The 27,515-nt window shown below is 38.3% G+C and overlaps 1 protein-coding gene across 3 annotated transcripts in view; it reads right to left on the bottom strand.

The window, feature by feature from the left end:
- Positions 1–1,250: 1,250 nt before the first annotated feature.
- The window catches only part of MND1 (meiotic nuclear divisions 1), a 41,431-nt gene continuing 15,166 nt past the window's right edge, over positions 1,251–27,515 (bottom strand). For all 3 annotated transcript variants that reach the window (XM_049814646.1, XM_049814647.1, XM_049814648.1), the window contains exons 5-8: positions 21,727–21,801; positions 19,720–19,834; positions 3,151–3,195; positions 1,251–1,466 (exon numbers count right to left, since the gene is read on the bottom strand). In XM_049814646.1, coding sequence (XP_049670603.1) covers positions 1,360–1,466; positions 3,151–3,195; positions 19,720–19,834; positions 21,727–21,801 — 342 coding nt within the window. In that variant the 3' untranslated portion in view covers positions 1,251–1,359. The remainder of the gene's footprint in view (positions 1,467–3,150; positions 3,196–19,719; positions 19,835–21,726; positions 21,802–27,515) is intronic.

The raw sequence follows: 27,515 nt of genomic DNA on the forward strand, positions 1-27,515 counted from the left end.
CAGGCAACACTTATATTTTCCTTAGGCAGCAGATAGCTTGCTACACTACCTCTGAGAGGAAAATCTTCCACTTGGTATCCTCCCAAGAACTTTGCTGTCTTCATAGAGATGACAATAGCCAGGGGCACACCTGAAATCCTTGGATTTTAGCACGCACTGAACTGGTAGGAAACTTTTTAGTTGGAAAGGTCACAGGAGGCAGACTTCTGAGCGTATCTCCAGCTAAATGTCACCTTTTCAGTGATGCTCTCATCAGAGGTTACATAAAAGGCAGACAGACGCTTTCTGGTGGCACACGCATCTACCTTGCAGCAGGCCTGCCTGCCTCCTAAAAGGTAAAGATTACATCCTCCAGAACTGTACAGCAGAAATGCCATCTTGCAGTCCATAGCTATGGGAGGTACAATACCAGTCTGTACTCTCCACCTCTCTTTCTGTAGCCATGCACTGATCAGAGCTAGAAAGTAGAAGCTGATACAAAGCGAGGTGGTTCTGAAATGTCACCAAATAAAAATGAGACATTCTGAAATTTGTTCTTATTTTGGTTGGCTACTCTTTTAGCCTAAAAATTAAAAAGTGTGCATAAACCCCAAAGATGCTCGATTTTGAACAGCACATTGAATGCTGTCTGTCACATCCCAGATTAGCATCCTAAATCTAGGTGCACTGTGGTGTGAATGGATAGATGGGTTACTCTTTGCTTCCTCTCCTATGCAGTAACAATCTTAACCAGAGGAGCTTTCTCAGTGTCAAATCCGGTACATTAGCTGGAACAGATTTAGCTCTGAAGAACTAGTATTTTCCAACAACAAAATTTTGTTACTAAACTTACAAGCAGTTCTAGCAACACAATAAAGAACAACTTGAAATCAGACCTCACCCTTTCTACTCACATCCTTACTGTCTCACTGTTTTCCATTAATGCATTATGCCTCTTTTCTATTTCAATGGTAAGATGAGGGAAGAATTCATTCTATTCCATATTGTCCCCTGCTATTTCCACTCCAGTGTCTTTAACATGTTTAAACATAAATCCCTGGAGCTTCTAGCTCTTAGTACTACTCCCAGTTAAGCAAAAGAAGAGTAAAAACCAGTCTCAGGACTTTGTGATAGTTATTCCCTATAACCCCTGTCCATTCTTAGTCTGTCTTACAGAGGTAACCGAGAGATTTACTGTCCAGAGAGTACAAGGCAAAAAAGGAAACACAAAAAATATTTTTAGAATTTTATTAACTGTAACAAAACCTGCAAATTAAAGGGTGGTCAGTTGTTTGGAGAGGATTCAGATACACATTTAAATGCCAACTGAGAATATTTAACAAACTATGTACAACTGTGTCAGCCATCAACTGCTGAATGCTAATCAACGTAATCCAAATCTTCTGGGATTCCAAAACTTTTGTCAATTCTGCTCTCTTGAAATCCAAATTTACGTTTGGCCCAGGACTTTATTGAAAAGATGTTATCTGTAAACAGAATGAAAAACATTCAGTTTTGAATATTTAGGAAAATATGAATTATAGCCTTGGCTACAACAAAATACTTCCATTTACTTCCCTACCTAGTGGGGAACATCATTATTAAATAAATTTAGAACAGAAAATGGGAGGCTTTTGTTAATGACATACTCTTACTCAGTACTAAGTAAAATATGTCTTCTTTTTTGGAGGTTACCTTTATCTTTTCTTGCTCCTCTTCTGTGAGAAGACTGAAAGCTACAATTACAGAGTAAGCCTGCTAGAGATTGATGAGGTAAGTGTGAATATGCATAAGTATTTTATAGGTCCTTTTTGAGCTAGACTTCTACTGTGTGACTGTATACAGCTGCAAAAATCAGTTACCTACAAGGTCCTTTCTAGTCCTGAATATATTTGTTAAGATAATGTACATTTTGTTTGAAAATTTAAAAAAAAAAAAAAAAGACATTCAAGTAGCTTTATTTTAGTCAGCACTTCTCTTTTAGCAACACATTACTATTATTTTACCATATACGTTGTCTTCAATTTAACATCATTTTTACTGCAGTATTGATTGAAACTCACTATGTCATTCCCAAGACCCATAAATTGCAGCATTCCTTAAGACAGGAAGTGTTGTCTCTGCACACCTTAGAAATATTTTCTTTTCTTTAACCATCAGACATTCGGTTTTAAAACTGTTTCTTCAAAAGAAAAATATGCTACAGCATATAACCTAATTGTCTAATTAAATAGCAAAGTACTTTCCACAGGCTGAGGCATAGTTCCTTTACAACTCTCAAGACCTTGAGAACAACAGCCTGTCATCAACAGTAGAAACCCCTGACAGCAGTACTCCCAGAAGTTATTTTCAAATACATAACTTTATTTCTCCATATGCAGTAAACAACCCCGTGCAAATGAAGATAAATAATAATAGTCAAAAGACTATGACAATGATATCCTTCTGCACTTGGCATAACCAATGATAGTGAGCAGTCCATCAGTAGTAGATGAATTCTAAACAAAAAATTACAAATTATATTGTAAATAAAAAAAAAGTAAGGACATATATATTGCTTGCTCTGCAAAATGGTAATATGTATCAATATAGCAAAGCTAAGCAATAACAGAAAATTGAGTTAAACTGCCATACAAATGTTATCACAGTAACCTTCCTCAAAAATGTGCAGCATTTTTCCTGCATGTCAAAGCTGATGAATTAGTTTGAGAAATACCTGCTTTATGTTAGCATCCATCATATGGTAGCAGCAATAAGGTTCCACAAAGAATTCTACTCTTTAGAAACAGACGAGAATTCAGAAAAGAAGAATTAAACTTTCTGAATACCTGGACACCACCATTTCCACTCTCTTTCTATTAAAGTTTTCCTGATCTTAAGAGATTTTAACTCAACCAAGAAAATGAGCTGCAGGTTTTAACACAGTGTGCAAGATAGCACCAGAAGAAAAACCTGTTATGTGACATGAAGTATGTTCAGTAACTAAACTGAGAAAATGTATTCTTTTTTGATTCATGATAATTTATAAGTAAAATGTATTTCTGCGTGCTTTAAGTGGGGGCTATTCTACATCAAGTCCTAATCAAATTTAAAATTCTTAACAATGAGTAGGTCTTTTACTGAAATTGCTGTAGTCTGAAGCTGTGTTAAGCAATACAAATGCATACACACCAGTCCATCTGTTGGCTGCCTCCTTGGCTACTTTGTTTGTTTGGCCTGAAATAGAGAAGAAAACAACAACAAAGCATACATCACAGTAAAATCATAACATAGTTTCAAGGCACAGAGATTAATTTTTTATTGATGTCATTTTTAGGGAACCACACAATATAAGCAAGTTATTCTACAGCTTCCAAACCCTTCTTCTGTTTTATGCTTTTAAAGGTTCTGACAAGCACAAAGCTAAGTTAAGGAAAAACAGGTGCAAAGGAACATGAAAAATAACATATGAACAACTGTGAGTTTCTGAAGCATTTTAAAATAAAATAATCCTAGTTTGGTTTGCCTGGGGCCTTAATTGTCTGCACCAAGACTGGAACTAGATACATGGCCTGAAGATACTAGAGGCAATGGAGATGGAAAATAAATTATAATCCTCTCTGTACATAAGTCATTCATCACATAGGTATGCATGACTCTATATAGATAAGGAAAATGGCAAGGGTAGCAGTCTATCATATTAATCCAAAAGTTTAGCATATAGCTCTGGAAGGTCTCCTGAGCTTTGAGAACCCCCTCAATGAAATGAAGACAAAATAATGTTCCTGGTTATTAAACTTGGCTTCCCTCCCTTACCACTGCTCCACATCTAAATACATAATAGTAAATTACCATACTACAAATAGCTTTTATATCGTTTCCATGAGGCAAAACAGTGTCAAGAAAAGTTCCTCTTAAATCACCTTGCTCCCATTAAAATAAGTACTGAATCAAATCAAGCAGGTTGGTTTGTAATGTGGGAATTTATCAGAATCATTATGGTTCTCACACCTACACATAACTTAGTTATTCCCAGTTAGTCTCGTTAGTACTTGCTTGATAATACTCATTTGAATGGTCATCATGAAATTTGTCTCCAGATACGACCAGGTATCCATTGTTATAAAGATTATACTTCAGGCAAAATTAAATTACATTGAAAAATCATCTGCTAGCACACAGGAAGGTAAGCACTCGTTATTCTACCCTTAATATTTCAGGAAGTGATGTGAAAAATATTTAAATCAGAGTAAAATACCATTTCAAAACCAGTGTAGTTTCTAAAAACGGCCTACAATTAGAAAGTTTGGGCACAGCATGAAGAAAAGCAAAACAGAAAGATGGGCAAAAAAGGGAGTGGGTGAGAAGATGGCATTTTTAAGATGGCATTTTTACTTGCTTGCATGCATCAGAAATTCAAGTTACTCCTAGCCTGAGAGAGATACTCCTTATTTCCTTTGCTGACTGCTTGTTGCCACCCCCCACTTGTTCCGTTCCATGACTGGCAGCACTGACAACATACTGGCAGCCAATGACATTTTGAACAGTACTTTACCCAACGCTACTTAAAGCGAGTCTGCGGTGTAAGGGCTTTCACAGGTCGAGATTTTAAATGTGTTAGCTATGATACTTCCCTCGGCATTTTTCTGAAACTCTGGAGTAAAACTGGAAAGCTTTGTTTGACTCCAAGTAATGAAGTTTGAAATTAAGTGAGGGGAAAGTAGGGTAGTATTAAACTCCATGGATCCAGAGCTGCAAGGTGACAGCATCCTGATGGCAGGTGAGCCAACATAGTCCACAGCACCTGCTAGGTGTCCACAGAAAGCTCTGCTTTGCTGGGAGCAGCTAACCAGCTGAGCCCTGATCTTCTGCATCACACAGCAGCTCTAAGTTCCTGCAGCTTTCAGCACACAGCCCTGTGCTTAAAGCCCAGTGACCACAAGGTACAGTGCATTAAAAAAAAACAACCAAGTGGTGGCATGGTGCATTGTCACCCTTCAAATATTGCTTATGCATGTTTAAATATATACACGTGATCATGTGTTTTTAAAATGTGACTTCTTACCTCTGCCAAAGAAAAGGCTGAGGTGACCAACAGATACAGGCTGGGCAACAGGGTGGTTAGAATGGCAGTGGCTCCCTATAACCGAGTTGTGGCTAGAAGTGAAATCATGGGAGCAAGAGCAGGAAGCTGTAATGGGGAAATCCCACAGTGGGCAGCACCTTCAATGACTTAAATAGCAGAGAAATAACAAAAAAAACCCACCCCAAACAAAAGAAACTCCTGAGAGTAGAAGTTAGAAATATTTTAACCATGTCATTCTTTCCATGCACCACCTGGGACTTATACAGACTGGCAGCAAATTGTCACGGTAGAAATGTGGAAGGATCACAAGTGGAGGCAGAACTTAAGGATGGGGAAGGTGACATTCAAACCATCTGGCTAAATATCAAAGAATAGGCTGCCTCAATCCTTCAGAGACTGGGAACACACATCCCCCACATCACTCTGCTGCCAGGGGGCTTAGAGCTGGGGAAACAGGAGCCACTTGTAAAGCCTGAGGCACATGACATCTCCAGGAAATGCATTCACAAGAGGCTGGGGCAAGTGTTTGCTGCTTGAGATTTCCCATTTACACTAGCTGGCCCACATGCCCATGTACATGATAGCACCTTAGAGTTACAGGTATGGATTTATTCTGCTGTGTTGAAAGTTGCTTAGACCATCAGGCATACTGTATCAACAGCAACGCCAGTTAGCTTGGCAAGTTGCAAGACACCCGTGAGTTCCTCATGTCCAGCCTGAGCAAGCTCACGCAAACAAGAGAGCTTGCACTGTCTCTTGTCATCATGTGAGATTGTCACTGCCACCGCTGCAGGATGGCACTGCAGTCTGTTTAACCCTAAATCCCTTCAGTTAGGTTTTTCCCCTAACGTTTCTTTTTTCAATTTTAGGGTGGAGGAAACACTCCTCATCCATCTCCAGAAACTACTATGTCATCACCTCAGCTGTTGCCTCATGGCTATGGGCTGAGCATTTAGCTATCTGAAGGCAAGACTTGAGTCCCTTGAGATCAGGCTCAACTCTTGCCTAGGATTCCACTGCAGGATCTTGTCTGTCCCCGACTCCAACAAATGAACTGACAGAAATGAAGGAATCTGCACCTTGTGACTACTTTCTAGAAACCTTTCATAATTGCTTGTTGGGACTTTCATGGGTTGCATTATCTGTATGTGTACGTGCATGGAGGATGAGGGAAAGGCGAAGTAGTAAAACAGACATCCCCCAGACTCACCTACTTTATGTACTGATGTAGCTCAAAGTCATGCTACTTCTGATTGCCTATTCTCTAGCTCCACAGGCTATTGGCCTCCTGGGTTTTAGACTGCACTGAAAGTTTAAGATCTAAAGAAGACAATAGCATGGGAACTTAATAATATATACACCAAAAAATAATCAGGACACAAACTGCGTGAACTAGAAAAAAAGAGAAACTCAGAGACAGCACTGAGGGCAACTGGCTAATTGCCAAAACCACCACAACAATGGGGTCCCAAGCTCAGCTGGAATCCTGCTGATCCTCCTGCTGACCAGAGCTGCTCTATCAGAACTTGATTTTTGGCAGCTACTAAATAGTGCTCCAGTACAGAAGCTGTGCAAGACAATGAAAGGGCCAAATGTGCAGAAGAGGTGAGCAATACAGGAGGCCACATATGTTCCAGATGCTTCCAGATGTTCTAATTAGCACTATTAGGCCCTAGTTATGCTCTTCTTGATATATATACATCTGCACATAGGCTGACAATACATACAATTGCTGTCTGGAAGCAACAGAATAATCCATTTGTTCGGCACATCACATATTTATTTCACCAATTTGTGTGACAATGCATCAATAGACCTTCCTGTTCCCATGACTGCAGGATACAAGTCATTCACTTGGCTGAGGCACACACCTGTATCATCCGCTGACCAATTTCAGGCACACTTGGCATTTTCTACACGGTAAAATGGAAGTTTGCATTTTCTCTCCTGAACCGAACAAAAGCAACCACTGTGTGTACAGCAATGCAAGGCCCAGGATGAGCATGGCTTGCAACACCAGTCTGTTATGTTAGCAAAACACACCTGGAAATATGCTCTAAATGTGAAAGGATAATAGTCAAAGAGTTAGTTTTGACTAGTCTTCATGGAAGTCTCTTCTTCCCTTAAGTCCAGGTATCTCTGGAGAACTGCAGGGAACTAAAAAAGCCCAGATTCTGGCAACTGAACCATGGTCCTATGCATCTGTGATTGTCCTTATCACAGGGACAATCCCCTGCATCCCCTTAGAGGAAAGCAAAAGTAGGGAAAGGAAGGTCCAGCAGCAGTGAATGTCTAAAAAGAGTGTGAGGGAGGGTTGGAAACATGCTTTTTAATGCAGGCAAGTGACATTCTACAGTAATCTGCAGGGATTCAGGAGCAGACCAGGAGACAGAGCGGACAAAACGGCATGTGGACAGCTGTAGGACGTGCAGTAAGAAGCCTTCTAAAGCAAATGGACAGCACCTGGTCAGGAGTGAAGGCCAGCAGCACAAAACATGAGCACAGAAATGTTTCTGAACAAATCTGAACTGGCAATATATATTGGCTCAAATCTTAGCACAGTAAGGCCACATGGTTTCTGATGTGACTCAGGAAGCCCTGCAGTCATTCTCAGCATACTGCAGAACTACAGCCTCCTCTTTTCTCTCTTCCTTCCTCCTTCCCCCAGATTTGCTCACTTTTTCCTGGAAGGGAAGGTGGTAGGAATTAAAGGTCTTATTTGCATTCCAAACTGGAATGGCCAAAAACCTGTTGAAGCCTCAAATATTTCCACAGGAGGGGAAGATGACTACATGCCTCAACAACACAATATACATACTCCAGGAGACTAAGTTAGTCTTTCTATCAGACTTTGGACACTTCCACAGGTGAAAAACAATTGCAATAGCAACAGCCATCACCATCTCCTCACAAACATTTTCCAAACCTACTTTCAGGTTCTTTCTAAAAGCTTTTTTAAGTCCTGCACGTATCATCAAAGGAATACTAAGGAAGCAGTCACTGAATAGTATTCAAAATCAGACTGTAAAGGTAACATACTCCAGCTCCAATAGCTATACTAAAAAAATTTCAACAGCCAGAACCAGCTCACAAACCACCTATAGACTTGGAAACAAGCAAAGAACTGTAGCTTTCTTTCCTCTCCTAGCTTCTACTCTGGCATTTTCAGGATAACTTTAAGGATTATTGTAAGTAATGTTTTTATGTGTAAACAAAATTTTCAGGTCCAGGAACCTCACAGAATAACAAAAGCTAGTTATATTTATAAAACTAGCACAGTTTGGTGCCAGTTTTGACCTACCACAACTAATGCCACAAGAAAATTGTATGGATTTCCTCACTTGAAAGGTGCATGACTGCAGAGGGAACTAGCACCTCTTCAAGGAGACAGTCACTCATCCATCTGTGGGATTGTTAGCAGATACCTGCAAAATACAACTGCAGTCTTCAGCATGGGGGCGAGGGAGTAATTTTACAGTGTGAATCGCAATTCTTCTGCATGAAATGCAGCAAACAGCTGCAACTGTTCTCAGAGGCCAGTGAGGATTATTAGCCCAAAGATTCTCAGTCTCTCACATGAAACTGGTCAGGGTAAATTAATTGCATTTGAATTCCAGTAGTGATTCTGCATCCACTTAGACTGAATTTAAATATGAAAAATGGCAACTACCGTAAGAACAGTATGTGAACTTGAATCTGCAATGACTCTGATTATCCATTGCTTTCTGCAGAGTTATCCATTCTCCTGCTCGCAGGCTGCCCTCAAATTCCAGAAACATTGTTTACCTTGCTATCACCACACTGTGACAGATTTGTGTTTCTCTTGAAGAAGCATCATTATAATATCCTGTGATGCAGTTTCTAAAATCTTGCCCATTAATGAAAACATCTCGTGCAAATAAAGGGCCTGCCTCTAAAGGCCAGGGTAGAAGGTGAACATAGAAATTATACACCCATCATCCACAGAGAGTACAAAATGTAATTGCCTAGTAACTCCTACTGGCATGTCCATCCACAAACTGACACCAGAGACTCCGATCAAGAGACTGTAGCTTGCTATTGGAGACTATTCATGGCAATGATGTGATCAAGTGGCTTCTTTAAAGTCTGTATTTGAGTACCCTTGAGACTAAGTAGTCTACAACACTGTCAACAGCCTAACCCACAACATAGCAAGAACAGCTTTAGAAGAATGTTTTGTAGCCAAGTATCAGGCAGAGATACCTCCACACTACATGCAATCTTTACCTTCCTCCATGCTTCCCAAAGAGGTGTTTCCTCTTATAAACAAAGAGCTTTTGTGTAGAAGAGTAATAGTACACCAGAATTCTATCAACTCCTTTGAATACAAAATAACACATCATTCTTCCCCCATACTCCAGTATCCCACATAACACTTATCCCCATGATATTAATCAACAGGTGACAATGCTTCAGAATTCATTACTAAATTCAAGTCAATGCATAAATATGATTTCTCATTTAAATAAGATTAAAAATGAGATAAAATTCAAAAGAACTATTTATACTGACATATTACTAAATAATAAAGAGGAGTATCTTTTTTTACATTTAGACTCTGGATAAAGTTTCAGAACTACAAGAAAAAGCATTGACAATTATGAACTCTACCTACTGATCTACAACTATTTTGAAAAGCATACAACATAAGCCATTAGTGATAGAAAAATACTCAAGAAATTTTGATATATGAATTAGCATTTCTGCTGCAACAGCTCTGTGTGCATGTGTGTATGCTTGAAAATAAACCTGAGCAAATATGTAACGTGGTGCCAGTCTTGTCTATATGGTAAAACATGGCAGTGCATAGTAAAGCTAATAATAAGCTGATCCGCATCTCTGGGAATATGCTTTTAAAGGGTCTGCAATCTTTGTTAGTGTGTTTGAAAAAAGTGTCAAGTCTCATCAGCAAAAGCTCCCTCTGTCCCATATGAAAAGGTCACACTGTCAAATTTCATCAGGACGTACACAGTGTCCCTTTGAAAAATGTCCAACAGAATTTGTCAGAATTGCTACCAAAAGATTCCTCTATGCAAAATACATGCTCTTGCACTTAAGTTTACTATATTCATGTACCCACAGAAAAAGACCACTTACCTTTCAAGTATTCTACCTGAAAGCCCATGCTGAAATCTTAGTTGCATAACTAAAATACATCTATCCTTATCCAAAGAAACATAGGGAAGCAATGTGCTTACAAAGGGGAAAGAAGTGCACCAACTTTCTTATTCAGGGCTCCCTAACAACACTTAGTTTTTCTTTCAGTGCACAACTCCTCCCTCCCCACTTCGCTTACTAATAAACTCCATACCCACAGCACAGCTAAAGGAACTTGCAAACATCTCTGCTGCTGAACTGCATTTTGCAAGGAGGCCCATCCCAGAGCACTATGGTTTTTGTCTAGTTCAGGATGTCACTCTGCTGCATGCCTCACGTGTCACAGAAGTTGCAGAGAAGAGCCTGGAAGGCATCAGAATAGGTCCTCTGCTCTCTGTACCCATGACTCAATGCATGTCCAACCTTACCTATGCCATTTCTGAGTTATTTGTAGCCTTTCAAGGTTTCCAGTGTTAGAGCTTTTACAACCTTCCCAGGCAACCTAGCTCTGTGTTTGATTATTGCTACCATTAGAATAGATTTTCATCTAACTTTTTTTTCCATCTGCAATTTAAGGCTATTACTTATTGCTGAATTCTCCATGAACCTGAGCAACAGGCTATTCCTTTCCTTTTTTAAAGGAGATACAGATATGTGAAACCCAGAAGCACCCTTCTTTCAAGCCCTATTTTTGTAAAATTTTTACTCCTAGAATGTGGTTGCTCAATGTCTGGTCTTTTTGCTCTACTCTGAATTCTCCCTAGTTAGCTATATACCTCTCGAGTAGGAAATCCAACACTGAAACAGTGTTACAGCTGAAGCCTCACTAATGCCAGCTTGAGCAGAAAGATTATTTCCAACATCTCATTGCTGGTTATACTTCTGTTTCTGTATCCTAGTTATGACGATTTTGCTTCACAACAAGAATGTCTCATATTCAACCTTTAAACTACTATAATCCTGACATCTTTTTCAAACCCTCCCCCCTTAACCAACTGCTCCAGATCATTTGCGTAGCACAATATCTTTGAATGCATATACATCCTTGCACTTGCCACTACTGAATTTTACTTGGTGTTTTTAACTATCTTTGCAATTGTCGTGTTCATTTTGAAATCTCACCTTGTTCTTTGTCCATGCATTCTCTCCTAGCTTCATCATCTGCAAATGTAACAAAAGTGTATCTTCTGTTCTATTATCCAGCTCATTAATATAAATACTGAGCAGATGCACAGACATGACAGACCCTATTGCAGAGCGTCATCGATTCTACCTCCCTTTCTGATACTGAATTACTAATGAATACACCTTGAGTACAACTATAAAGTAGTTTAAGATTCACAATACTGCAGTTTCATCAGGATATTTCCCTACTTTCCTTACCACAGTATCATGCAAAACTGAGTCAAAACGCCAAAGACAAACTTCTCCCAGTCCACAAAGGTCTCTGTGTCCTTCCAGGTGTTTCCAAATTGGTTCTTTGTTCCAGATTTTTTTCTGACATCCTGCTCTTTTCAGTGAAACTAGCTCATTAGATGTTAAAGTGAGGAGGGGAAAAAAACCATTGGAAATACTCTCAAATACACCACCAAGATTAGTCTTGCACTCATACACCCTGCCCTGCAAAATATCTGCAGTTAAATAGCACAGAACAAGGTATCTATATTAGGAACATACACCAATAATATATGGTCCTAATCTAGATAAATCCATAGTGAAAACATAACTTACCATCCCACAACATATGGGAGATTTCCTAACATATGAGACTGGCAACACGTTTTTATAAACAAGGCCAGGGAAGACTACACTTGACAGTCCTGCAACTTAGCACTGAAGACAACGAATGAAACATCCACAATACCCTTCCTGACCTCATTTTGCATATGGAAGTTATAAAAAGATACAAACCACTATTTAAAAAAAAAAAATCCTTTGAATATCACCATAACTTTATCAAAACTGTCTGAATGAAGGGTACCATGCACAACTAACTCAGCAGGTCTAACACTGGGAGAGAGAAGCAAAGTAATCACTCCACAGAAGCCTTTTTGTTTCATATATAAATGATCTATAGACTACTTCCATTTGATGCTCTCTTCAGGCCTTTAAAACATGTCCAAATGGATTGCTACTGATTCATTTCTAAATCAGGAAGTATCATAAATGTAGTCACAAGCAGCCATTTTCCACATCACAAATTTTATCAAGTGTCTCCCATTCTTAAGCAGCTCAGCAGCTTTTGCCATAAAGATTTACTAGCTCAGAAAATAAAATTATTCCCATATATTTCATCCATTTGCCTCTCACACTACATATTTTTCTGCCATTCCAATATAAACAAATAAGAAACAAAATAAACAGAAAGAAGAAAAATAAGCCTTGTGAGCAGTCTCATTTAATTGCAAGAAAATGTAACTTGCCAGAGTAGGCAGTTTATTTAAGGAGGGTGTTAACATGTTAGCTAAAGATTTGACCTTCCAACTGCCTCTTTTCTGAGTGTACAAGTAAAACCCCACTGACAAAAGACAAGCTATTTTAAAATTTGTTCCTTTTTTTTTCTTAACCAGCTAAAATGCAGCTCCATTTTAAAGCAAGTTGGCCTAAGTTGATGCTCTCCAAGAAGAATAGTCTTGCTAGAATGTGTTTGAGGTATAAAAACACAAGTATGCATGTGTCTAAACATTTAGTTTTTCATTGCAGAGTAACCTCTTAGCTGGAGTCCAAACCTTAGGCCAAGCACAAAGACAGAGAAAATCTCTGAAACACAGAGAATTAGGGCCTTTTGCTGAAAACCAAATGATCCTTCTGAACTTCAGCTTCCCAGCTTCAGTCAAAAGCCCCACATTTCACTTTAAGATTTGCACCTTAGGAATATATGTGCAGATGCATCTTAAGCTGCACCAGTCCATCCTGGTGGTCCTTCACTCATCATTCTTCGTGGCTGTTATCTTCTCCTTCCTTTCCAAGTGCCAGAAGCTGCTCACCCATTTACCTACCCCTGCTCCTCTCTCATTCAGTTCTTTCCAAATCCGTTTTCTACACAGTTCAACTCATTGCAGAGGTCAGGAAGATGCCCTTTGGAAATTTGTCACCTGATGTGCTCCTGGTTGGTCAGAGGATCTTTGGTTGCTCTTCAGGGGAACTACCACAAGACAGACAATTCTGAGAGAAGCATGACAAACTACCACATCTATGAAAGCCTTCTGAAGAAGATGATGAAAGACTTCATCAGACAGACTGTTCAGTGGAAAGAGAGATTTCAAAGACCTTGGGAGAGTCCACCACAAGACAAGGATATATACACCAGCAGTTCCTAAGTCAAGCTGACAACTTGCTGTTATCACTGGTGAACTGCAGCACAGGAATGAAAGGCCAAGGTGAGAACTCTTTAACCTACTTTTGTCAGGGAAGATCTGTAAACCACCACATTATAGCCTCCGGTAATCACAGCCAGATTCTGCTCTGCAGGTGTTTGCTCCATCGAAGGATCAGAATTTTCAATAACTGAACTGCAAACAAGCCCCCCTTGATTTTCAAGATAAAAAAAACTGGAAGGGATAAAAAGAAAGGAGCAGAAATACTGCTTAAACTTGCAATTCCTTCTCACTTGCTATGATTACTGAAGAAGCTTAGAGCATTAGAGATAAAGTATTACATTTGTAATTCCACTCATTAGTACCCTGTTCCTTTTTCAACTTAACAGTTAAAATTTATGTTTACTGTTACTATGTCTAACTATGATTACATACAAGTACATTTATAACTTTTAGAAAGAATTAGGAGTAAAGTTATATTTAGTTTTGGTAAAGCATTTTGTTTTGTCTTTTAATGTAGCTTTTGAACAGGTAATTTAATTTGCCTACCTTCCAACTGAATGACAAGCCATTCAAAGAACAGTATAGGGAGCGGGGGAAGCAGAAAAAAAGTATCTTAGCTTGATGCAATCAGTCAAGTAAATGTGTTCTTTCATTACTGGTGCACATCTATATACATTCTGGTACTCCATGATGAAGGAGGGAAAAAGGAAAAAAAGGGGGGGGGGGGCTGGGCTTTGTGGGTTTGTTTTTATTAGTAGCAGATAGCTCACAAATTGTGTATGCGCACATACATTGTCTATTTCCTGTCATATCTTCATCCAGATCTTCAGGAGATGAATACATGAAATATACAATTCTTTGAAAGATGAGACCAAGTTAAAAAAAAAAAAAGAAAAAAAAAGGAGTGCTTGCTTTCAAATCTATTATTTTTCTATGTACTTTTTTAGCAAGTGTCAGGTTCACTCCAAAGAAAGCTTAGTTTAACCCTCTAAGGCTAACGTAAGTGTGGGTGGACACACTAGTTTAACTCAGCAGAATGACTAATTTCAAATTGCAGATCTCTGTTAGTGGCATTGATGCATAAACCATAAAAAGCACAGCTTGTCTCTCAGATGCCAGGTGCATATTCACGGTGAGTAGCTAGAAAACATCTTCTTAATTGCAAACTGAACAAATTGCATCTAGAGATGATTAAAAAAACCCACTCACTCTATAGGGTTGATCTGTATCTTATTTATCTTGGTGGCACCTAGACCAGGCTTAAAGTTATTTGTTGACATTCACTTTTCCAAGTGAATCACTATATTTCTAAAAATAGCTACTTAATAGTTCATTAACCAAAAGTACTGACAAGGTGTGAGTTTGAATAACCTTTCTGATATGTTTCCTGAACAATAGCCTTTGCCACAAAATATAAATAAAACCCATTAAACCATTTTGTAAATCATCAGTGGTCTGACGAATTTTGAATAAAACTGATGCAACTAATTTTAAAGCTTCTCCATTAGCCAGTATAGTCTAATCTTCATTTCATTTCTTCACTACTGTTTCATCTCTGGGAACAGGGACTATTCCCAGTATTAGTAAGAAACCCCCAGAAGAATCTAGCACTTGGTACTAAGTTTTTGTAACATTAAATATATTTGTATGCATAACACATTTTCAGATTGATTTGAATATAACAGAACATAGTAGCTGGGTGTATCAACAAAAAAAATCCCAAACAAAAAAAGAACCCAAACAAAAACAAGACCCCAACTATGCACCCCATAAAATCCAGCAGCTAAAGCAACATTACCTTTTCAGCATTCAGCCTCAAGATATTAAGATGAATGAAGAAACTGGTAAACCCAGAGCTACTTTCTCATACTGTCTGTATATCCCAATGTAATTCTTCACAACAGTTTGTCAAGCTGAATTTTTCAGTGTTTAGACACAACAGAATTAAAAAATTTTGAAGCATCTACAATGCAAAAAGACACTTTCAAGTACTTACTACATAGAACATGATATTTTCATGGTATTCAGTAGTCTGGATGTTTTCCCAAAATTTATTTTCACACAACCATGTAAGTATCAGTTTTAGAAAACAGTCTAACCCTGAACTGGACTGGTAGTGATGCCTCTGAGATCACACTGTTGGAGATTCAAAAGGGTAACTATCTGGATATTTGTGGCTTGAAATCCTGTCCATTTGAACCACTTAAGTCTCTTGCTACAGGATAAAAATAAACAAAGAGAGCAGAATTAAAAAGGTTGAAACCAAAATTGCTATATTACATGTGTTGTATTTGGCAGTTTGCTAATTTTTGGGAATACAGTTTGTCTAGACACATTCACACCACTGTTTTAAAGGTTAAAGCCTAAGACATAAAAATTATCAGTAGCTGGACATTCTTAAAACATGCTAAATAAACCAGGAATGCTGACAGGCAACATCTAAGACCAGCACTCGTACCAGGTGGAAGTCACTTACTTCAGTCAGCATGTAGCTATTTCTGAGATTACTGTCCTATGCAAAGGTACAAAGCAACCAAAGCATGGCTACTGCGAAAAAAAATAGCTAAGACCCAACAGTGTTTTAATATAGTATAAATCAACGTTCCTCTAATTACAGTGGAAGAGCAAGAAGTTTGAAATTCTAGAAATGTTTATATTACAGTGAACTTTACAGTGAAAATGTTTACCTGTTTCCAGTTATAAGCTGGCCAACTCAGAGCAAAATCCATACCATTTATACACTTAGGCTGCCAGACAAACCCTTCTATAAAATTAATTGTCAGAAAAATTTTATTAGCTCCCTAACATCTCTCTCTGGTGGGCAGCAAGAATTAAACTTATGCAGCAGCTTAATCTTGATGTTATATGGACCTTTTTTTGTTGGCCTTATGAAAATCTCGATAAATTACAAACAACTGAAAGCTTGCATGTTCCATGCCTTCGTCCTCTACTGTAATCTTTAGGGAACCTAGCAGCATCACATGTATCCAACTTTGCATACCTACATGTTATGTCATGAAGGAATAGAGAATCACTTCTCTACAATGACTGCTTCCCGTGAGAATATCCTCCAGCCTACAAAAACCTGCCTCAAAGCTGAGAAACAAGGGCTCTGTCCTGTAGCAGCTGAAGCAGGATTACAAGTTTAAAAGAGAAGTATAACATCCCAGTATTTATTATTTTTGTTACTTCTGACGACTGTTGTCAGTTTTACTGCCCTTAATGTTGAGGAAGAATTTATTACTCAATCCTAACTCACACAAAACAGCTTAAACAACATTTCCAAGTGGCAAAGACAAGCTTCAACCACTGAACTGCAGTGGTTGTTAGAAGAAAACCATATATGTTGCAATTCTAGATATATTTTTACAATACCCTACCTGCAAAATGGAATTATCCAAATATAGCCACAAGACCAGACTATTATGTAGCTTCCTCTAGTGGTCAGTCCCTAAATCTTGTTTCTTCTGCTATTTACTGTAGTTAATTGTTATTGAGAGTCTATACTTCAGCTCTTTAATACAAAAGCCAAAGAAATTAAGCCAAAACATATGGCAAAACATTTGTTACTGATATTAAAAGGACAAGCAGTGAATTCAGCAAAAAACAGAGTTAGTATTTTAGTATTCTGATTTGTCCCCTTGTGAATATACATTATAGTATATTTAGTTACATCGTCAAACATGACTTTCCCACGACAGGACTCAGGAAGCAAGACAGATGTTAAGCTTTCAGCTGAGTCTTCAGATATTTGCTATTAATCATCCAAACTTTGTTTTGACCCTGGACTTAGTGTGCGTGTGTGTGTTTTAATGAGGCTTATCGCTGCACAGGAGGTTTGTTTCTGCAATACTCATTTGAGGGAGCAATTAAAAAGGCATAGCGAAGCATTCACCAAATTTGGAGGCCACTGAAATCAGATGACAATTTGATATACCCCTAAAATACTACAACAAAAATCAAGGCAGCTCTATGATATGAGATGGGAAATTAATAGAGAGAAATGTTATACTGAGCATCAGAAAGATTTCCTTACAGGTTGAAGTCATTAAGGAAGAAGAGGGAAACCCCAAATGTAGAAAGTGACAACTGGCCATTACAAAACATATGATATTGAACAATCCAACTCTTTAAAAGAGTGCAATTATATAACATAACAGCCATCTCTGATTCCTGACGCAAAATTAAAATAAGGTAATTTAGAGTTAGTAATCTGCTCAGGTGATCTAACTGAAAATAATCACAAGGATTATGTTATCTAAGTTGTACAGCTAGTGGAAAATCATATCGCCCACGTGCAGTTTGAAAATGCTTTAAAATCTGTGAGCCAGTAGCTCTGATTATAAGGTTATTCTTTGAAACAGCAGCAGTAACTTTCATGTCTAGCTGAACACCTTCCATTACTTGAGAATCTTTTTTGCCTTCTTACACTAAACCCCAAAACGTCCTGCATCTTGTTTTGACTCTGGAACGAGAGAAATGCCTCCCAACCTTTCCCCTCCTCCCTGCCCCTCTCTTTTCCTTAATGCCTATAAAATTCCATTCAGCTTTGGCAAAGACATTAAGTCCCCAAAATTGACATAACCATTTATTCATTTATACATTGCCAGCAACAATGTGTGCTGCCAGTGCAACAACGACTGATGAAACATATAACAAAGGAGAAACTTTTTAATCAACAGTCAGGGACAAATTGTTTTCCAAACACTACTGCATACTCCCCTGGTAATCCTACAGGTAGCCCAACAAGGCTAACCTCACCAACTCCCTTAAATGCTCATCCCTCTATTGCAGAAGCTCATGTGGAGCTTCCACACCCTATAACAAACAACAACAAACAAACAAACAACAAAAAAGGGCATAACCAAAGTAACTAACAATGACATTTTTTCCCTTTCCCTCTTTTCAGGGTATTAGTCTCCATGTCGCCAGCTAATGCAGTTTGCTCTAGCATTCAAGGTGTGATTCGCCCCCTCGTGCCTAGTATTTAGGAATGTGCTCACTGAGACTGCTTCAAGTGAGAGGGTCCTCAAATCATTCAGTGCAATGCTTATGATAAGGGTACCTCAGCAGTTAAACTACCTGGCACTACAAATCCTTCTGCTGTTGGAATCTGCCTAACCTCATTCATTTTTACAGCTGGAATCAGCTGGGAACTGTCTGTCATTTGCCCTCAGGAGAGCACACAGCAAGGGATTTACAGCACAGTAACTAACCTCAGGTCTTGAGTTTGCTTATTCCCTGGCATATCATTACATCCTTGGGGAAAGATAATGCAGCTGACAAAAAAATGTCACAGCCCCTCAAAATAAATAATATCTGTCCAATTTAGGGGTGTGTGGCCACATCAACTGTTTATGTTCCTGGCTTTCTCTGAGCACATTTCTAAAGCTGTGTACTTTGTTAGAAGAATAAGGAAAGAGAAAGATTCAGTTAGATATCTTCTCACAAAAAGGTCTGTGACTGTTCCTCATCGCTCTGTAATGGCATTTTGGCATTACAGTAACTGAATATGCAGTGATGTTTGGGTAGCAATGTAGGAGCCTAATAAATAAAACATGAAAGTTGAAGTAGAGAAAATTCAATAAAATTTCATGCATGCTTTTCATTTTTCATGCTAAGGATCCGAATATTAAGTACATTTCAGTACCCAATGCTGTAATTATATATTGAAGTCACTCATCATTCCTCATATTCCATTAGAATTAGAAACTCCAACCAAAACCCAGCATATCAGAGACAGTACATCAGTACAACAGTAAGTCAACAATGTAATACCATACTTACATATAAGTGACAATTAAGTGTCTCTAATGAAATGCCTATGTCCTAAATAGACAAGACAAAGTACGTAGAAAGATAGCTGTTTTGCCAGCATGGAATTGAAAGTAAATGAGAGCCAAAGACTACTCTTCCTACACACATTCTAGGGTTCAGCACACTTAGAAGTTATAGAATTAATATGGTTCTAGAAAGAATGGTCCTGATATTAATTCTAATGCATCAGAGTATTTCAATTTTAGGATTGTTTGTTAACTGGTCAGTTGCTGGCAGTGTAAATATCAATAAACCCCCCCTTATATAATACAACAGAACATGAAAAGAAATGGTCAGTGTACCTGCATTGTATTGCTTACAGCTTTAAAAAGAAAATCATCTATTCTTTGGCTTATCTCCGCATACCAGATTTTAAGCTAAAGAAGTGCAAAAGTTCGCTTTGAACAATATACAACTTACGCATTTCTTCAATGACGTCTGGATCACATTCTCTGTATTTGTCTATTTCTGCCTTTAGCTGCTCTTTTTTCTGCCGAAGGACAGCAAGTTCCTCTATTAGAGCTGCACGTTCTGCCTGAGGATTCAAAGTATTTTGGTAAAGATGAAAAAATACAAAAATACAAATCAGTAATTATTGCAGAGAACGTTTTTTGGTGTTTTTTTTTTTTAAAAAAAAGATGTAAATTTAAAAAGCTGTTCTCACTACTGCTTTCTGTCAATGAACCAGTTGAGCATTTTATGCACAGACAAAACCCCCGGTGACACTAAATGATATCGACTACAAACTGGAAGTAAAAAAAAATAAGGTGAAAATGGATAAAAAAAAGAACAATTTTCTACAACCTTCAAACTCAACATGGTTTGAGAAACTCTAAACAGATCTCTTAATTGTTGGGCTTAAAGGACAAATGATATTTAGGAGTCCCAGTCTTGTAATTAAAGACAGCATTGCAGAAAAACCTACCATTCACACTTCCACAAATCGGGATGCTGTGTATGAACAGGCTCTGAATTTATTTTTCTTCTTTTTTCTAAGTCATTTAAGAGCAATGGTCTCAAAAATAAATTCAGATATTTATGACATGATAGTCCTTGCTGGGAGAGGATACAATATCAACCTCAAACATTCTGTTGATCAATAAGGATCTGCAGACACTGACTCAACATGAGCTCTCCCATAGCCAACTCAGCACATACTTCTAATTCAGTCTGTAGTTACAGCCAAACACTGTAACTGGCTGGTATTCAAAGAACTCATGCTAGGGCACTGGGTAGCCTAAAAAAGGCCAGATAGCATGAGTTTGTAAGCCATTCCACCAGGTTTTTAGCCAATGGCAATCTCCATGGCAGCCCAGCAGTCTGAGGTGTTTTAATTTTGCGGGAGTGGGGTTGTTGGTTTGGGGTGTTTTTTATTTTATTTCAAAGTTCCATAATCCCAGTGCTTTTGCCAAGAGTCTGGAGTCAGCACGTTCTGAAAATGCAGATTGGAAATCAAAAGCTTCCAGATGCTGGGGTATGGAGCCCAGCTGCTCAGAGACCAATATCATGATCTAGATTTCTTGGGACTTCTTCCTGATGTTTAATCCAGAATCAAAATGTCAGAAGCATCAGCCAAAACAGGATTTCCAGGACCAATAGCTCCTTGTAACTAGGGCAGGCCACATGGTGGAGAAGCCCAAGTCTTGAACAGTCCATTTGGAAACCTGAGAAGCACAACTGCGTGAGAAACCTGCCTGGGATTCCCTGATTACAGTCAAACCCAGAGCATTTCTATAAAACATTTTGGATTTTAAGATTTGGCACTTTCCTACAAAATTCAATTCCACCTGAAAACTTCTGCCATCCCTGTTTATGTGTTTATTTATTGGATATATAAACCACTTTAGACTGAGCATCTCAAAACAAATCAGCAACTTAAAATACCATATGAAGTATTTCTGACTAATATGCTACTTCATATGTATGATAAATACAATACCTAAATATTATTTTGCAGTGTTAACAGCTTCAGCATGCAAAGACCACCAAGCTTACATGGCTGCTCAGAACAGTAATTTAGAAATATAGATTATAAATAAGATTAAAAAAAAATAAGACCCCCAGCACCTACGTTTGCAGTTATTAGATTTGGCAGTTCAGCAGCCATTGGCAACTTTGGTATGCACGTCTGCATAGTTCAAGTTTTAAGATATCTTTAAATCTGAAAAAGCCTGGAAGATTACCAGACTTCAGGCAGTCACACATTTTCTCAGCCTTGGAGCAGCCAGTTGTCAATATTTTACTCATTAGTGCATGACCAACTAAGAAATAATCTAATATCTGATTTTTTTTTTTTTTTGTCCTTTTCTTATCTCCAGTATTTAGAATTCTTAATGGATTTCCAACAGCTACATCAGGATTTACAAACTATGCATACTTGTAGCCCTATTTCCTGGTAGGAATGCCTCCCCGCACAAAGCAACTTACAGTATCTTCACGTCCAATTTTTGATTTCTCAATGCTTTTTTGTAAAGCCTCTTTTTTCTGACTGCTTTCAGCAAACTGATGAAGGAAACAAAGAACAAAATCAACCTATTTCAGTAACATATATTAAACATATCTATACAATCTGTATACACAGAAATATATTTAAATAAACAGGTGGATATACACTTTTAAGTATACAAATTTATATATATTTATAACTTGTGTAATAAAAATAAACACAAAATAAATACAAAAGCACCCAAATGTAAGTCTGAGGCTCTGAACCACAGAACAGAATTACAAGAAGCAACTTAAAGTCTAAGAAATTTTCATTCCTGTGGCACATAATCTTGTTATGTAATGCATGTTCATCATGGGACCAAAATCCTTTTTATACCATAATCTGGAATCTCTATGCAAAGGACTCCATGACATGGAGGCTTTGGATTAGATGATTTCCTTTGGTCCTGTTCCAGCTCTTCTCATTCAATGGAAGCAGTGACAAAAGCTGTGGCAGATCCATCTGCTCAGCTGCTGATACCAGTCTTCCCAAATTCTGGTATGCCATTGGCACCGCCCCAATCCTTTTGCATACTGGCGAAGAGAAGCCTCTATAGGTCAAAGGCGTGTTAAGCCATAGCCCCCTTTTTCTGTGCTGCACTCACACTGCTAGACTTCAGAGTTCCCTTCCTTGAGGCCTGAGGCAGAGGAATCTCGCAGAAGTCACATCTCACAGGGCTGGTGTGAATACTCCCTCCATTTTCCTGGTACTCTAGGAGGAATCATTCGTAAAGAGAGATTTCTCTCCATTAACCTGCCACGCATCTTGAACCAGGCCCTTCCAGTTTAGTTGGAAGTTTTCCAGAGACACTTTGGAAACTCTTAAGGTCAGCAGAATGTATGACTCGCCCCTCAAGGAAACAATACTGAGAATTAGCCAAAGTAACTTGAAATATTAAATGAGATGAATGAGAATGCAAAAAATCTAATAAAATACAGTTTGGAAACTAGTTACTGCATTTGAAACCAACACAAAAGAAAGAAAAAAAACCCCAGTAGTATGCTTTGGAAGTGCTCGCTCTTTGGTTTAGCTTCAAGATGTTCTGACCACCAGTCAGGTAGAAAACTAGCATATCAGACTAATCATGAAGATGATGAAGGTTGCTGTCAGAGTCCAAGTTTCATTCTGCCCTCCCCCAAAAACCCTCACATGAAGCCTCCACTTCTACATTCCCTTTCTCACTGAAGATCCCACTGAGTGGAAAAGCATTCCTAGACATTTCTTGCAATCCCTAGCCTAGATAATTTAACTGTATCATTTACATTCTTGTGCAGCTGAAACACCAAGACCACATTCATACATTACAAACAGAACTGTTCTGGAGCTATAATCACTTCTCAATTTCTATTTAAACTCATGTTCAGTCCATATTTTCAGAAATATGTATTAAATGTAAGTGCATGATAAATATCAGGCAGAGCTTACTGCCAAGTCTCAGAGATCAGCCATAACGGTAAAAAGAAACTGTACTGGTGGTCCGTATAGATTAGGGACACAGCCCAACTGCAGCTCACTGGGTTTAGGGGCTCCTTTTATAGCTCAATTTTAAAAAATTAATTACCCTTTCTGGATAAGTATGTGTTCATACATGTGTGAGCATACACACAGACAAGAAGGTCTCTCTTCAAAAAGAATGTTTTCATTTTTCTTCAATTTATACAGAAATTGCACTAATGGTAAGGCATATATAATTTGGGGAAAAATATGTCCAGCTGTTTACTCATGGCTCTCAGTGCAAGTAACCACAGAGGCAGTGTGGATTTCAGTATGTGGCTTGAAGTACACCAACATCTTAATTTTAGTGGATACTTAAACAGTACTCTTTCTGTGCTTTCCACAAAATTCTTAAAATATTAAGTGCGTTAGTCCCCACATTATACTGTACTAAACAGAAGTATACAGTTCAGAAGAGGACAAGTACGTAGGTGCAGTTTGCTGTTCATGAAGCCTGGGGAAGACAAACACCAGGGCATGCATCTTTCAGTATCTCTGAACAAAGAATTTTTCTGGAACAGAACTCCCAGAAGAAGCAGAGAAGCCAAGGAGCTTATCTAGGCCCATATGCCACAAGTGCAAAGCAGCAGCCAGTGCTTTCTGCCAGACAGGTCATAAAGGTGTCACCTTTTCTGTTTTTTCATATTCATGAAGTTCTTTAGGAATGTTTCTGCATTCTCTAAAATGGAAGCACAGAAGGAGCTCTCAGGAAACTGCAATAGAATCGTAAAAGCTGGTTTCCAGCTTGGAAGCATGTTTCCCAGTATGGCATTCTATTATTTTCTTGGTTCTCTATATTCCACAGCATTTAATCATGAAAGAGACAGTAATGACAAACACTGAGAACTACAGAAATTTATTCGATTCTGACCTACATAACATGAAAGGCTGCCATGCCACAAGGTCAGAAGATCAGAAGATCTTCCTCTGCCTAAAAGCAGTGATGATTTTTAAACAATTTTATTCAAGATTTTGCTTTCTTCTCTCACAGATTTTAATTTCTTAGGTTTTTTTTTTAAATTCTGTCTTCACAATCAAGAATTTACAAAATAAAATGAAACCACAACTCCTTGTGTATTATTTAGAAATCACAGTGGGTGACAACAAATAAAAGATGAGGATAAGGAAAGGAACAGCAGAAGGAGGCAAGATACTGAAAAAACCCCAGACATCGGACAAGGCTGCAAAGGGCAAGAAACAGATGGCCAGGATCTGTGCAAGGAATCTACGATGATGGGAGAAGCAGGAAAGCTTGGATATAGAGGTGGGAACACAGCTGAAAATAACTGTACATGAAAGAAGGAAAGACAGTCAGCAAGGATAAAGGAGTCGGAGGAAGGATGAACACAGACAATAAAATACTTAACTGAAAGGTAAGAGCAAATGGCAGATGACAGGTTATAGGGCATTAGAAGAAAAAAGAAAAGCAGAATTTGCAAGTGTTGTGTATGTATGACAGCAGAAGATCACATCTGGCCAAATACAGTGACTTACTTTCCCACTTACCAGCTGTAGAAAAGCCTGACTGCAAAGGACCACAGCAGCAGATGGAAGATTTCAATCCTTGGAGCAATCTTGGGACATTTTTCAAGGGAACTGGCAAATAATTTCTCAAGGAACAATAACCACCCTGAGAGAAATCTGACTCCTGCCAATAGCAGTGAGATTGATCTGGAGAAAAAGCTACTTATTGTCTCCCTTCTACATTTCTTGAGAGATGTCTGGTCTGACACATAAACAACCTTCTGCCACAAGTGTAGGTGACCGGCTATGGCAAACAAGTACAGAAAGAGATATTCTACTGTACTAGAAAGTTTTGTGTCTCCAGTCTGTCTGACTGCTCCAAATCAGCACATGATTAAGCAAGATGCAAGAAAGCTGGAAAAATGTCACCTAGGGGAAAACTGTTCAAAGGAAGAGGAGAGACTAAATAATTAAAAGCTAAAAGTAAAAAAAAAAAAAATCTCCACAAGAACACTTGCAGTGTTTGCAAAACATGGTGGGAGCCTGCAAGAAGACAGATTAATGAAATAAGTAACTAGCCTCTATAAAACAGGAGAGCTGGGAAACAGTTCCTTTAATTTTACAGACCACTGTGGTCAATTAACTGACTGCTGGCCTAGCTTGGACACTAATTCAATCCAAAGTCCCCCAAAGGGATGTTCTTTCTTACTTTGCAAAGGTCTCACAATGTTTAGCTATACATTTGTGCAGCAGTTTCCATGTGCCTAGTGCTATGTGCTGATGATAACCATCAGTTCCATCACAGGCCTCGGGGTCTGGTTTGTATCAAAGAATACAGATTAGATGTACACAGGTAATTTATAATATACTATGCATGCATTATTACTACGGTTCCACTTCGGCAAGTTGGTGATGTACATTTGGAAGAGGAACATTTAGCCCTGAGACACAACAGCAGCAGGTTTCAGTTCTCTTCCTTCTCAAAACCTGCCTGATGCTGTTCTAGCTCTACACAACTTGATTTTTATTCTCCAGCAAAAGTTTTTGTTGGTCATATCCCTTCTGGTTCCTCATTCTTAACCACTTTAACCACCAATATCCCACCAAACATGTAGCTTGTGTCCCTAGCACATTAAAATATCTACAAACCTGGTGTAAGCCATGCAAACACAGACCCTAGAGTATGTACGCTGGACAAGAATCAAACCAAAGTCTCATACACTAACCACCAAGAGCATTCACAGCTGTTAGCCCACTGGCATTATGGTCTTAAAGAGAAATATCATATGCTCAGTTTTCTTTCCGCCAAAACACTCAACCAAAAATGGTATTAAAAACTACTGCTATTGTGAGCACCACTCACTGTGGCACTACAAAAGAATTCAAGACATCAATTTTTTAATTGTTTATAACTCTGTAAATTTATTTACTTTGGGATTGAAGCTCACTATGCTTTGTTTCAGGCCAGAGGACAGGGCTTGTTTGCTTTTAGCTTAAACAAAACCAGTTCAAGAGTTTTAGGGTGACATTTGCAGTAGATGAGTGTATTTCTTTCCTACATTAAACCTAACCCACCACTGAAAAACTTAAATGGAATTGACAGAGGGCATGGAGAGAAAGTACTTCAAAGCATTCCTCTAGATTTTAAAGAAAGATAAAAAAATTTGAAGCCAGAAAGCACACTAATAATATAGAGAGAGTAAAAATGCAAAGATTAACAGCCAAAGAACAAACTGAAAATATTGAAAACAGACCTGTTGTGTTAAAAGAAAGGCATGGAACATTACTAAAAGAGACCACTCGCCAATCACTGTTGACTAAAACAATAAAACTTAAAAGGGGGGCGGGGGGAAGGCAACACAGTGTGCAGAATTGCTTTCTAACACAAAACAAGCTAAACATACAACTACTTCTTTTACATATACAGTCACACATACATACTTGCCAGGGCCTTGAAATGCACAGAAGCAAACGTCTAAGTTAGCTAATTATGCTCACAGCGGAGTAGAGAGTACTACCATGAACTGCAGTATTCTTACTTCAGCTCTGCTCTTAGGATGCCCACGTACCACTCATGAAATGCCAGTTTTGCATATAACCCAGCTAGTGAACTGAACTACAGTAGGAGCAGGTTCCAGGTTCACTGGGACTTCAGTCAGGGATGTGATGTACTCTTATTGAAGCACAGACAGCAAACATACACTTGTTATGTAAACACAATTAAAAGATTTTTTTTTCTTTTAAAGTTTGTAAAAGGAAGAGAAAAGAATCATGCAGTGTCTTATCCCAAGTCACTATAAATCACTTCAGCAATACGAAGTACGGAATTGTGTTTGCTGGGACTTAGAAGGAGCAGGAGAGAAGCAACTGGGAGACTGCAATGGTTCAAAAAATACCAGTAAGAACAAGAGTAGAGATTAAAGCAATGTAGAATAAGAATTTCTAACTCAGAAATTGAAGAATAGACAACAAGATTTTTTTCAACAAGAGAACACCGTAAGATGGACAGGAAACAGACTGTAGAAAAAGAGAAGAGACAGAGCTAGGCTCACCATATTTCTGTACACACAAGAATATTTTTTCTTATATACTGCATTATAGGTATACTGGCAAAATGTTCAATACAAGAACTTTCTTCTCTTTATGCATGCTACAAATTTTACTGTAAAAAGACTACTTCATTTTTAATGCATTCTTTGAAAGAGTCAGCTGAAAAACTTGGGAGAAGGTAGCGAATAAATATAATTTTCTGGAGAAAAAGGAGACCCAA

Source organism: Accipiter gentilis, chromosome 12, assembly GCF_929443795.1.
Source record: "Accipiter gentilis chromosome 12, bAccGen1.1, whole genome shotgun sequence".
Taxonomy (NCBI): domain Eukaryota; kingdom Metazoa; phylum Chordata; class Aves; order Accipitriformes; family Accipitridae; genus Astur; species Astur gentilis.